The sequence below is a fragment of the Oryx dammah genome, unplaced genomic scaffold, assembly GCF_014754425.2.
Source record: "Oryx dammah isolate SB20612 unplaced genomic scaffold, SCBI_Odam_1.1 HiC_scaffold_25, whole genome shotgun sequence".
NCBI classification, from domain to species: domain Eukaryota; kingdom Metazoa; phylum Chordata; class Mammalia; order Artiodactyla; family Bovidae; genus Oryx; species Oryx dammah.
In genome coordinates this window covers 72,572,237-72,585,866 of record NW_024070209.1, presented here as the reverse complement: position 1 = coordinate 72,585,866, position 13,630 = coordinate 72,572,237, and the positions used below count along the sequence as shown (strand labels likewise).

The window sequence follows — 13,630 nt, the reverse complement described above, 5'->3', positions numbered from 1 at the left end:
TCCTGTCCGACTTTGCAAGAAATGTTTAAAACCAATAGAAAAGCTTAATTGAAGGCTTTTTATGTGCCATCCTAGACTTTTTACACATTTAACCCTTGTGTAATCCTCATAACATATTGGCAATGGAAGTTTTAATAATTGTTGTGGATGGGGGAAACAGGTCTAGAGAGGTTAAAGTTTCAGCCAGTGCAACACAGCTAATGCGTGGCAGTCAGATAACACATTTGTCTGACTCCTTCATCACTTTGGTCCATACTGCGTTTCTTTATTCCTAAGGCAAGTTCACTGTCAGCCTTACACTTATATATTTGCTTCCTGATGTGTAGTATATAACCTGATATGATTTATGCTATTACAATCAGAATATGATTGTAGTAGTTTTATAAGGATCATGATAGTTGAGTAAGAGCTTTTGATGCTGTGGCGAAATAATTTATGAAAATAAATTTGGAGACTACCGCGTTCTGGAAAGTGCCTCCAAAAATTTGAGTAGTGTCTCTACCCTTTCCATTTCCTTCCATTACTTAAATCAGCAGGTATTTAGTGTGAGTACACAGGACTAGGGTGACTTTTGAGGTGTTTTGTTCACATACATGTGACCTGACAGCTGGCTTGTACTCTTAAGGACTCATATCCTAGAAGAATGCCAGCTTTTAGTAACAGAGAAGAATGGTGAATAAATATGCCTGTGAAATATGTGTATGTTTATAATTCTGCATCAGTATTGCTGTTGGCTAGATCTAGGATAATAAAGAACAATTTTCTTTTTAATAATTGTATAATGAAAGAAAGCTAATTAGGAAATCAGGTGCAAATCCAGATTACTTTAGCTTTGTTTCTTCAGTCTGTAGTGTCAGAATGCCAGTATGTTCATAATGAAGATATGTGAAAAATACTATCTGTCACGGGTAGAGAAAGAATAATACCTGGATTGTTTTTGAACTTTGTAATAAACTCCTTTTATGGTGTGTCGTCTTTGATTTTAAAATATTAGCTCAAATACTTTAATTTCAGCCTTAGCAAGTTTTCAGTAAATAAAAATTGGCCCTAAAACCTGGAAAGAATGATAGCGTGGTACACCAGTACTATAAATTACAACCTTGGAAACAGTAGAAGTGGGTGGGTGGGGTGGGGCGGGGCGGGGCGGGGCGGGTACTCCGGCAGGGGCTTTGAATTCCCTGAGATTCTACTTCACATTTTGTATGTGTGCACATTGGTGTGAGGTCACAGGCAAGGGAGCCATGATTTTCATTAGGTTCTCAAATGGTTTGGAACATATCCCCAAAAAGATAAAGGACTGCTTAATCTTTAGAAGACAATATGATTGTTGAGAACTTTTACTTTGGGACATTACAGAGTAATTTATGGCTACCAGATTAGCCCTCTGGCTATAAATAAATAGGAACCTGAACAAAACACATAAAACAACTGTTTTTGGATATTTTGTAACAGTATAGGCAGGACTGCATTCCCTGAGAGAAGGGAAATAACAGTCACTCCTGCAATCTCCCAGGCTTTCTTTCTGAAACTAGATGCCAGTTAGAATCTAAGAAGGGTGAGGCAGTTTTGTTGAGAGGAGGAGACAGAAGTCAGAGAATACAGACTGGGGAGGTTGGCATTTGCAGGGGTGATTACCATAGATTGAGTTGCAGGACAGTGAGATACAGAGATAATGCGGAGAGTTTCTTTGACTCTGGCTGGAACTCTGTAGGCTGGGCAAAAGAAATACTATTAGAGGAAGGACAGTTACCAGAGACTTGCTAGAATATTGGGACTTCACGTTTGGTTGGGAGACATTTCTAGTTTTGACCAGCCAGAATGGAGAGACTTGGTTGAATATCAGAACCATTTGAGAGAGTCCCCAGCAATGGCACTCTTCAAGGATGGAGTCAAAGTAACTTGAGAAGAGGCTACTCAAGCTCCACCTTAAAACTGTGCTGAAAAATAGGCCTCAGAAGGTTTCAGCTGATTCTCAACTAATTTGGCTGAACAAATCTCAACATTTAAGGAATCCATATATTAATAAATAGAAAACATTCAGCATCTCATCCAGAATTACTAGACCTATGAAGAAATAGGAGAATGTAACCCTTAACTAGGAGAAAAATCAGTTGATGGAAACAGACCCAGAAGTGACAGAGATGATGAATTTTTAAGATGGAGCTAAGTTAAGGAATTGAAAGGAAGCATGAACTTGAGAGAAATGTCACAAGTAAAAAACTGCTAGAACAGAAAAACCATAGTATCAGAAGAGAAAAATTCAGCTGATGGGCTTAACAGCAGATTAAAAGAGGAAAAGACACTGCAGAAGAAAAAAATCAGTGTAAGGCAATAGGAACTGTCCAAAATGAAGCACAGGGGAAACGTCTCGGGGCAAAAAGAGCCTCAGTGACATGTGGGACATTATCATCAGGTGGTCTCATGTATGTGCATTTGGAGACCAGGATGGGAGGTAGGGATGCTGTGGTTGCAGAAAAAGTATTTGAAGAAATAGTGGCTAGAAATTTTCCAAATACCTATGAAAACTTTAATCCCAAAGATGTTATAAAACTAGGTAGGATAAGTATAAAGGCACACTGAGACACATCAGTGGCTAAAAGCCAGTTACAAAGAAAAACCTCAAGAGGAGCCAGAGAGGGGAAAAAGACCATATTATACTTGCAAAAGAACAAAGATTAGAGCAAATGTTGATTTGTCATTAAACAATGTAAGCCAGCAAATGAGCAACATAACCACACAGAAGGAAGAAAAAGATAATCAAAATGCCTATTCTGATTTGATATTGTAAGGCTAAAGATAAAAAGGACTGTAAGTGTGTATTTTAGTATATCTGATTTCTAATAAGGGTATGGGTTAGCAAGTCAGAAACTATATACTAAGATTGAACATATCAGTAAATATATTTTAGATAATGAGAGCCAGATTTCTAATTGTTAAAGAGGTTACAGGTAAGGAAGGAAGAAGACTAGAAGGAACTCTGATGTTGGATTGGAATCAGAACTATCATTATAAACTGATGGTTTTAATGTAGATGCATTATGATGGTTGTGGAAATGCAGATGTATGTGTATGCATGGATTAGCATACATGAGTATGTTTTCTCTGTCCTGTGGAAATGCCTAGAAGAAGCAATGATGTGCCAGTAGCAGTGAGCATATCTAGTGCCCAGATCTTGGCCACTTCATTCAGTTTTTCAACAAAAGGAACCAGGGCTCATAAGAACTGACTGTTTCCAGAACTGGATTATAGGAAATCCAAGATGATCCTAGAGCTGCCAGAAAACAAAGATGTGCTCAAAAAAGGATGGGAAACGTCAGAAGGATGTAAGAATCAACTTGAAAGAGCTTCTGATATCCAAAGTTGGAATGAAATAATTTTAGTATTGCATTATTATCAGTAGAATAAAACATCCATTAGTCCATATTGTTATGTGTACCAACAAATAAATGATAGGTAAGTAGAAGGGACAAATTGTAAGTGAAGAATCCCAATTAGTAAGTATAAAACAATGACTGAAACAAAATCACTCATAAGCGAATACTGCAGTAATAATTGTCACAGGCAATCCAATGATAGAAGGTAAAGTCAGTGGGTGAAGGTATGATGAGAAACATTTGCATAGTCTCAAAAGATACTATTGATTACAATTTCTCTAAGAAATTATTGATTACAAAGGGAAAAGCAGTAAATTGAGAGAGAGATTTTGTGGATACCGCTTGCACCAAGTTATCAAGGTTAATGTCACAGAAAGATATCCATAATATATACCTTTTGATACAATGAACCAAGAAAGGCAGAACATTACATCTGTTGTGTTTTTGTGGTATTCTTTTAAAAAACAATGTAAAACCTTACTCAATTGTGAGGAGACAGCAGACAAACCCAAATTGAGGGAGACTGCTACTAAAATCTGACCAGTATTCTTCAAAAGTGTCAAGGTTATGAAAGAGAAGAAAAGATTGAGTAACTGTCACAGATTGGAGGAGGCCAGGGACACATGACAGCTAAATTTAGAGTGGGAACCTGGATTGGATCCTGGAGTACAGTGACATCAGTTTTAAAAAAAAGGCAAAAGACTGGTGGATTAGAACTGTAGTTATATATTAATTGCTTTGTACCAGTGTTACTTATTTTTGATGCATATACTATGGTTATGTAAGAGTCAACATTAGAAGAAGCGGCATGAAACGTATAGGTAAACTCAGCTATTCTTGTAACTTTTTGTAAAATAATTTCAAAATAAAATGTTTCTTAAATCTACAGTTTTCCCAAAATGGGGGGAAAGAGTTGTAGAAACAGAGAAAGCCAGAAGACAATAGAATTACATAGTTTTTTCCTTTCAAGTTAGATTTCAGTCCTAACAAAAATAATCTTTAAAAAATGAAGCCAAAATAAAGACACTTTCCAGACAAAAGCTGAGAGAATTTCTTCTCAGCAATCTTGAACTATTAAAAATGTTAAAGGAAGTTTTTCAGGCTGAAGAAAAGCATTCATCTACACAAAGGAATGAGATTAAAAAATGATAAATATGTGGGAAATATACAGTACCATTTTCTTAAATTTTGATTTCTTTCAAAGACAGTTGGCTATCTAAAGCAAAAATTTTTTATGTTTTGTAGGATCCATGTTTAGGGAAATGTGGAAGTGTAACACATAGAAGAGAAACGTTTTTTAAATAGTCCAGTCATAGGAGAAAGAGGCTTCCCTGGTGGCTCAGTGGTAAAGAATCTGCCTGCAATGCCGGAGATGTGTGTTCAGTCCCTGGGTCAGGAAGATATAGAGAAAAATGGCAGCCCACTCCAATATTATTGCCTGGGAAATCCCATGGACAGGGGAGCCTGGTGGGCTATAGTTCATGGGGTTGCAAAAGCATCAGACACAACTTAGCAACTAAACAATAGGAGAAAAGGGAAGTGTACTTCCGTATTAGTACTAGAAGTGGTATAATGTTCGAAGGTAGACTGTCCTAAGTTTAAAATGTGTATTATAAATTGCTAGCATAACCATTTAAAACAATTGTTGTTCATTCACTAAGTTGTGTCCAACTCTGCAACCCCATGAACTGCATGCAGAACACCAGGCTTCCCTGTCCTTCACTATTTCCCCAAATTTGCTCAGATTCATGTCCTTTGAGTCGGTGATGCCATCCAACCATCTCTTTCTCTTTTGCCCCCTTCTCCTGCCTCAATCTTTCCCAGCATCAGAGTCTTTTCTAGTGAGTTGGCTCTTCACATGAAGTGATGAAAGGATTGGATCTTCAGCTTCAGCATCAGTCCTTCCAGTGAATATTCAGGGTTGATTTTCTTGGTTTTGATCTCCTTGCTGTCCAAGAAACTCTGAAGGGTCTTCTCTGGCACATAGTTCAAAACCATAAATTTTTTGGTGCTCAGCCTTTATAATTCAGCTCTCACAGTCATACGTGATTACTTTAAAAACCATAGCTTTGATTGTATGGACATATGTCAGCAAAGTGATGTCTCTGCTTTTTAAAATGCTGTTTAGGTTTGTCATAACTTTTCTTCCAAGGAGCAAGCGTCTTTTAATTTCATGGCTGCAGTCACCATCTGCAGTGATTTTGGAGCCCAAGAGAATAAAATTTGCCACTGATTCCGTTTTTCTACCATCTGTTCGCCATGAAGTGATGAGACCAGATGCCATGATCTTAGTTTTTTGAATGTTGAGTTTTAGAATGTAGAAAAATTGAATGCTCATACATTGCTGGTGGAAATATAAAATGGTTCCGCTGCTGTGGAAAACAATGGTTCCTCAGAAAGTTAAACCTAAAATTACCACATGACCTAGAAATTCCACTCCTTGTGTATAACCCAAAGATTTCGAAACAGGTACTGGTATATACACATGTACATGCATATTCATGGGTATTCTTTACCAAGGCCAAAAAGGAAGACGTCAAATGTCCATCACCAGATGAGTGGATAAGCGATTTATGATCTATATGCATGTGGTGGAATATTATTTAGTCATAAAAAGTGATGGGGTACTGATACATGTGACAAGTGGATGGACCTTGGAAATATGCTAACTGAAAGAAGCCAGACACAAAAGGTCACATGTTATATGCTTTCTTTTATATGAAACACCCAAAAGAGAGAAATCTATAGAGACAGAATGCAGACTGGTGGTTTCTGGGAGAGTGGGGGGTGGGGTAATGGAAAGCCAGTACTTAATGGGTATGGAGTTTCTTTCTGAAATGATAAAAGTGTTTTAGAACTGGACAGAGGTTCTGCCGCACAATATTGTGAATATACTGGATCATTCATTTTAAAATGGTAAATTTTATATTAACGTGAATTTTACCTTGATAGAAAAATGGTTAATAGTGTGTATGGCCTAGAGTTAAACAGACATGGAATTGAGTCCTGGTTTTTACCATCTGTTAATTCTGTGACCTTTAGTAAATTACTGTTAAGTTTTCTTCTCTGTAAAATAGGCATATTAAGGACATTCCTTGGTAGTCTAGTGGTTAGGACTCTTACTGCCAGGGGCCAGGTGCAATCCCTGGTTGGGGAACTTAAAATCCTGAAAGCTGTGTCACATGGCCAAAATGAAATAAAAAAAAAATAGGATTTAGTACTTTATCAGGATTTTTGTTAATATTAAATGAAATATTACATGTGAAATGCTTAGAATACTTAATAATTATCTAGCAAACATTAGTGTTAATTGATTTTTCTTTTGCTGCTGCTATTGGTTTTGATTTTATTCTCCATTGGTAGACTGGAAATAGTACAGACTAGAATTGTTCTGATGGTTTAATGAGATATTCATGCAAAGGGCTTAAAAAAGTACCTAGTGTGTTGTAAATTTTCAAAGTGTATACTAAGCTATTACTATTAAATGAAAGGATCTTAGAGGGAACTTTTCTGCATTCTGCATTTTCATATTTGCATCCTGATAAAGAAGCTAATGTGCATATTGGAAAATAGCCTTTTCAAAATTTTTGCTGTTATGACTAGTGAGGTGAAGTCGCTCAGTCGTGTCCGTCTCTTTGCGATCCCATGGATTGTAGTCTACCAGGCTTCTCTGTCCATGGGATTTTCCAGGCAAGAGTACTGGACTGGGTTATGACTGGACTTGGTCTTATAAATATATCAGATTAAGCTACATTCAAAGGATTACAGGTGTGCAATTCTTATTTCCTCTCCTGGTGTGGTGAAAACTCTTGATTTTCACTTGTGAAAACCACAGATACTGATTATTTAGCTATAAGTTGTTAAACTTCTGTTGTCTGGAGTTTATTATATAGGTTATTTCTACTTGCATTAATTACCATTGGTGTGTCATCAGAAGCCAAGCTTTGGAGAACTACTCTTTATAGTGACTAGAAGTTGCAGTTATTTTTCTTGCCATTGGATGGTGCTTCTATAGCATCATTAAAGCAAATGTTTTGGCTGATACTTTCTCACTTTCCTGAGCAACTGAAAATTGATAAATGAGTTAGACTGTGGTAAATTGAAATACCCGTTTGAACTGGATCCCAGGAATCTGTAAAAAGCAAGGATTTCCTCTAGTATGTTTTTACGTAAGCAGAACCTGGAGATAAATCTCTGGTTGAATCAAACCCTATGATTCTGTGGTAATTTAAGAAATGATAGTGTTGCAGGAGAATATGATTCCTCCTGGCAAAATCTTAAAGGATGGTAGGTTTTCCTAGCTTCCCTTGGCAGCTATCAATTCTGCTCTGATCAAATTGTATCAAAAACTTTTCTGTTTTGTCTTCAAGTGTAGGTTTTTCCAACTTACGTTTGGGGGTGTGGAAAGTGCGTGACAAAGGTATTAGAAAAGTGCACAGTTGTAAAAGTTGTGTTTGAGAGTGACTGTTAGAAGACTGGAGGGAGTAAGACAGTAGAGGTGGCTTGGGGCCGTGCTAGAAATTCAGGGATCAAGCTGGAGTGCTTGCACAGTAGAGAGAACATTTGTAAACATACTTCCTCCTCTGTTAACTTAATTTTTATTTCTGTTAATGTAATAAATACTTGCAGAGTTTTAGAAGTTACATAGTAGTTCAAGACCGGTGACAACAGCAGCGGCAATAAATCCTTGCCCCATGCTCACTTGTGTGTTAACCTATCCCAAACATTTTTTGGTCTGGTCTTGTGATATTCAACCCCATATTCCACTTTTTTTAAAAAAAAAAAAAAAGCTAATTTGAGAAATTTTCTCTTGTTGTTATGAAATGTGAGAAGTAAATTCTCTAATGGTATGAGACATTGTTGGCACCTCTCCCTTTATCTTCTCAGATAGTTCTAACACATGTTAACTGCTAAGCCAAGCAGTGCACTATAATTGCATTTCCTTTCTTGGACAGCTTTCTGTTGTCACTGTAGCTTGCAGTCCCTTCATTGTTACATTTGCTTAGATTTCAAGGGCCTATTCATACTTTCTCCCAAACTCTGCCACAGAATTACCAGACGCTCTGAATTCTTTTCATTTAAATTTCAGTCATACCACTTCATTCCCTTCCATCTTAGGAGGCGTATCTCTTGGACCGTTTCTCTGCATTTTGTCTTGTTTTCTGTCGTCATTCTCTTCTGAACTGGTGGCTTCTCTTGGCCAGTTTGAACTGCCCTTTACATCAGTCTTTTTTTCCCTCTGGCCATGCTTTGCAGCTTTCAGAATCTTAGTTCCCAGACCAGGGATTGAACCTAGGCCACGGTAGTGAAATCATCGGACTGTCGGAATTCCCTCCATCACTCTCTTTGCTGGATTTCTTTTCTTCCTATTCTTGGTAAAGCAACCTCTCCTTGTAACTGTTTTAGAAAATACGTGGGAAAAATATTTTGAGACCTTTCATGTTTGGAGATACCTTTATTTTACTCTCTCATTTGATTTTGGCTGGATATAGATTGAAAATACTTTTTATTTACCTTTTTGTATTCTGGATTCTAGTGTTGTTGAGTTGTTCAGAGTTGTTGTTTTTGATTATTTAATATGGCCTAGTTTGTTTCTCTAAGCTTTTGTATATATTATTCCTGAAATTTATCTCTAGCCCTGAAATTTCATGATGGTATGACTTGGTATAGATACTATTTTATTCATTATGCTAGGCTCTTGGTGAGTCTTTCAGTCTCAGATTCCTTTGCCTCTGTCATTGCGTAGGGTCTTTGTTGCTGTGCGGGCTTTTCTCTAGTTGTGGTGAGTGAGGGCTACTCTCTAGTTGTGGTGCACAGGCTTCTCTATGTGCTGGCTTCCCTTGTTGCAGAGCATGGGCTCTAGGGGGCTTGGGCTTCAGTAGTTGTGGCCGTTGAGCTCTAGAGCACAGACTCAGTAGTCATACTGCACCAGCTTAGTTGCTCCGAGGCATGTGGGATTTTCCAGGATCAGGGATCGAACCTGTGTTGGCAGGTGGATTCTTACCATTGAGCCACCAGGGAAGTCCTTTCTTGAACTTCTTGAGTTAGATGTCAGCCTCCTGGTTTGATCTTCTGCCTTGTCATGCATGTCTCACATATATTCCATTCTTTGTCGTTTTATTGTATTTTCTGGGAGATCTCATTTTTCCCTAACAGCCTTTCTGTTGAATATATTATTTCTGCCTTTTTAATTTCCGGGAGTTCGGATTCTAGTTTGGATTTCTGTTCCTTCTTCCCCACTTCCTTCCCTTCCGTCTTGTTCTGAGAAGATAAAAGGAACTATATCTTTTCCTCTGCATTGCCCCTGTTTCCTCCAGGTTTCCTTTTTTGTTTGCTTGTTGTATTTCATTGGGTTAGTTGGATTGTTCAGTCCTGTTCAGAGTTGGTCTTGACAACCAGGTCATTTTAGGATGTTTTTTTTTTTTTTCCAGTAATTCCCAGAGAAACAAAAATACAGGCTGTAGACATAGTTTGAGGTTTATAAATGTCAGACAAATGGCCCTTTTTTCCTTTTGATTGGGTGTAGGAAACAAATTGAAAGGGCCGAGCTGAAGATTTAGTTGGTAAAAAGAGCGAGACAGGTCCTTGGGGATCTATAATACTTTTGCATCATGTACTTTGAAACTCTGTGTTACTAGATGTGTCAGTTCAGTTCAGTCACTCAGTCGTGTCCGACTCTTTGCAACCCCATGAATCGCAGCACGCCAGGCCTCCCTGTCCATCACCATCTCCTGGAGTTCACTCAGACTCACGTCCATCGAGTCCGTGATGCCATCCAGCCATCTCATCCTCTGTTGTCCCCTTCTCCTGCCCCCAATCCCTCCCAGCATCAGAGTCTTTTCCAATGAGTCAGCTCTTCCATGAGGTGGCCAAAGTACTGGAGTTTCAGCTTTAGCATCATTCCTTCCAAAGAAATCCCAGGGCTGATCTCCTTCAGAATGGACTGGTTGGATCTCCTTGCAGTCCAAGGGACTAGATGCATAAACATATAATATTTTTATGCCTTCTAATTCATTGACATGTTAATCATTATGAAATGACCCTGTTTATCCCTGGTAGTACTCTTTTCTGCAAGTTATTGAAGGCAGTGGTTTTTTGCTAATAAGGAAACATCTTTTTATTCTTTTGTATTAACATATTAGGTATTAAAATTTTCTTTCAATTTCCTAATTGTAAAAAAGCTATATAATTCTTTCTTTTCTGTCTTGGATCTTACGTATGTTTTAAATGGGGCACTTTGCTCAAAATTGCATACATGGTGAACTTCCAGAACCAAACATTTTGAAAGTGTGTTTTTATGCCAATTAAATTTAGTATAGCCACATTCAGAGCCATAGATACAATTTACCTTTTTTTTTCCCCTGTGTTGTAGGAATAGACTTTAAGATCAAAACAGTTGAATTACAAGGAAAGAAGATCAAGCTACAGATATGGTAAGTGATTCTAATTTACTTACTTTATGTAGTAGAATGCCAAGTTTCCTGAAGTTTAGACAGTGAAATCCTTCCTTGTCAACTGTTTAATTCTAGGAGACTTCCCTTTCCAAGCCAATAGTCAGGTGACCTTTCAGTAATGTTTATTTATTTTTAAAAATTTTATTCTATTTTAGTTTTTAATATAAATTTATTTATTTTAATTTGAGGCTAATTACTTTACAATATTGTATTGGTTTTGCCATACATCAACATGAATCCGCCACGGATGTACACGTGTTCCCCATCCTGAACCCCCCTCCCACCTCAGTGATGTTTAAAAAAAGAATTGTCATGGGCTTTGGAGTCCATGAGAGCTGACTTGAGTGTTTTACCTTTTCCACTTATAGTATGAACTTGAGTAAGTTACATACCACTGTGAGGCCCTTACATCTTCACATGTAAAGTGGAGATAATATCATTTATCTTAAAAGATTGTTACAAGGATTCATGAAGTAATCTGTGTAATGCCTTTAGCACAGTACTTGGCTCAGAAACACCATATAAAAATTAATATAATTTCTTTTTTTTTTGCTTTAGAGGATCTTAAGCTAAAATATTTGTTTTCTTTAGTGTGTATAAATCTTTATAGGCTTTAGCATTATTTTCATTAGTTTGTATAGGGTTTGACCCATTGAAGTGCAAAAAAGTTCTTTAAATTTGCATTCAAGTATGTATCATAGACTTTAAAATTATAATATCTGTATTTTTCAGTGAATGTTAGGTGTTCACAATGACCTGTGAGATGTATATTATTCCTTCCCTTCCCCCCCACCCAACAGCCTTATTGAAGTATAACTAGTATACAGTAAACCACCCATATTACAGTGTGGTAAGCTTTGAAATATGTATAAATCTGTGAAACCATCACCACAGTCAAGATAACCAACATATCCATCACCTCAGGAGTTTCTTCAAACTTCTTAGTAATCTCTCCCTCCTGCCTATCCCTGGCTCCCAGGCAACCACCCTCTGCTTTCTGTCACTATAGACCAGTTTCTGTTTTCTACTACTATATACAAATGGAATCATATAATGTGTTACTTTTCTTTGTCTTTTTTGAGAAGGAGGAGTCTGGCTTCTTTACTCAGCATAGTTATTTTGAAAGCTATCAGTGATTTTATGTGTAGCAGTAAGTTCATTGCTTTTTATTGCTAAGTTGTATTCTGTTGTTAAGATACACAACAACAACTTTATTCACCATAAAGCTGCTACAAATGCTTCCTTTTCTCTTGAATTACTCCTATTTTATAGGTAAGGAGATGGAGGCATTTTGAAATAGTTTAAGAAAATAGTTTTGTGTTTTTTTTTTTTTTAATGAAAAACTATTTCAAAATAGTTTAAACAAAGGTCTTACAGCATGTTAATAGCAGAGCTGGGAGGCATTACATCCTCTCAATGTAGGGCTGGGAGTGACATTCTTAATTACATTACTGGCTCTTCTAAATAGTAGTGTGTCGATTGATTTTGTCACTCTTTCCAGTAACTGTTATTCTTCTTTCTTCATTTCCAGTCAACAGTTGTGTTAAATTTGAACTCATGTTATCTTTGGTAGTTGGGATTCCCTAGTGACTCAGAGGGTAAAGCATCTGCCCTCAATGTGGGAGACCCAGGTTCCATCTGGGTCCGGAAGATCCCCTGGAGAAGGAAATGACAACCCACTCCAGTACTCTTGCCTAGAAAATTCCATGGATGGAGGAGCCTGGTGGGCTATATAGTCCGTGGGGTCGCAAAGAGTCAGACGCGACTGAACAACTTCACTTGTTCACTGTCTTTGGTAGTTACTGTAATCAGATCTGTTGTGGAATGGTTATGAGGATTAGTGGTCCATGTAAAGAGCTTGGAACAATCTCCAGTGCATAACTCAAGAAATCAGGTGTTATTATTTGGGGATCTCCGATGATGAGTTTAGAACCCTAAAAGTAGTAACATATTTGAGTAGAGGAAAAGCTAAGTCATAGTTGGAGAGTTAGAAGGAGAATTAATTAGGAGAGGACATTGTCTCAGAATCCAAAAGATGGTTTCAAAAGTTAGGCATAATTAGAAGTGGTATATGTCTAATCAGGATGTCTTCATTACCTGACCATGTAATTAGAAGTCCAATCTTTATAACATCTTTCAAATTGAATACAAATGTTTTTAAAGATTAGAAAGTATTTCCTAAATTTAATAGTTCTCTGAAGCCCAGTCCACTTGATCATTGTTTTTTTTTCCTTTCTTTTCTTCTCTTTAGCTAGGAAATAACTCAGCAAATGAAATGTCTCATATATAATTTCATTATAATTAAAATGATCTCAAGGGAAAAGATGTTAGTTATTTAGTATTCTGAATTTCAACCAGCCCCTCCCATCCTCCTCTATTCTTAGCCTCGGGTCTTATTCAGACCATGTCCCTACAAAACATTTGTCTTTCAAGCCCTCTCTGAAGCTCTGCCACACTGATTGGCTCTCTTCTTAACTGTATCTCCTCTATACAGGGGATACAATTAGTGTTTAAGCTAATAATTTTCAAACTTTGTGACAATAGTAAAGATACATATTACATTGTGACTCAGTATGCGTGTGTGTGTGTGTGTGTGTGTATGTAGCAGAAGCACACGCCTCTGTGTGTTTTTCCTCATGCGTGTATCAGACCTTGCCTTGCTAAATGCGCTGTTTCTCCTCTACACCATGTCCTCCACAAACTTTCCCTGCTGTTTCTTGACTCGTGACTGGAAACATTTTCCCCTCCCCTCACCATTTTAGTCTCTAGCTATTAGAAGTGTAACATATTAACTAATACTTG

At 37.4% G+C, this 13,630-nt stretch overlaps 1 protein-coding gene across 1 annotated transcript in view; it reads left to right on the top strand.

Moving 5' to 3' along the window:
- Positions 1–13,630, top strand: part of RAB10 (RAB10, member RAS oncogene family) — a 59,949-nt gene that overhangs the window by 31,615 nt on the left and 14,704 nt on the right. The window contains exon 2 of the mRNA XM_040224472.1: positions 10,747–10,807. Within this exon, the coding sequence (XP_040080406.1) occupies positions 10,747–10,807 (61 nt within the window). The remainder of the gene's footprint in view (positions 1–10,746; positions 10,808–13,630) is intronic.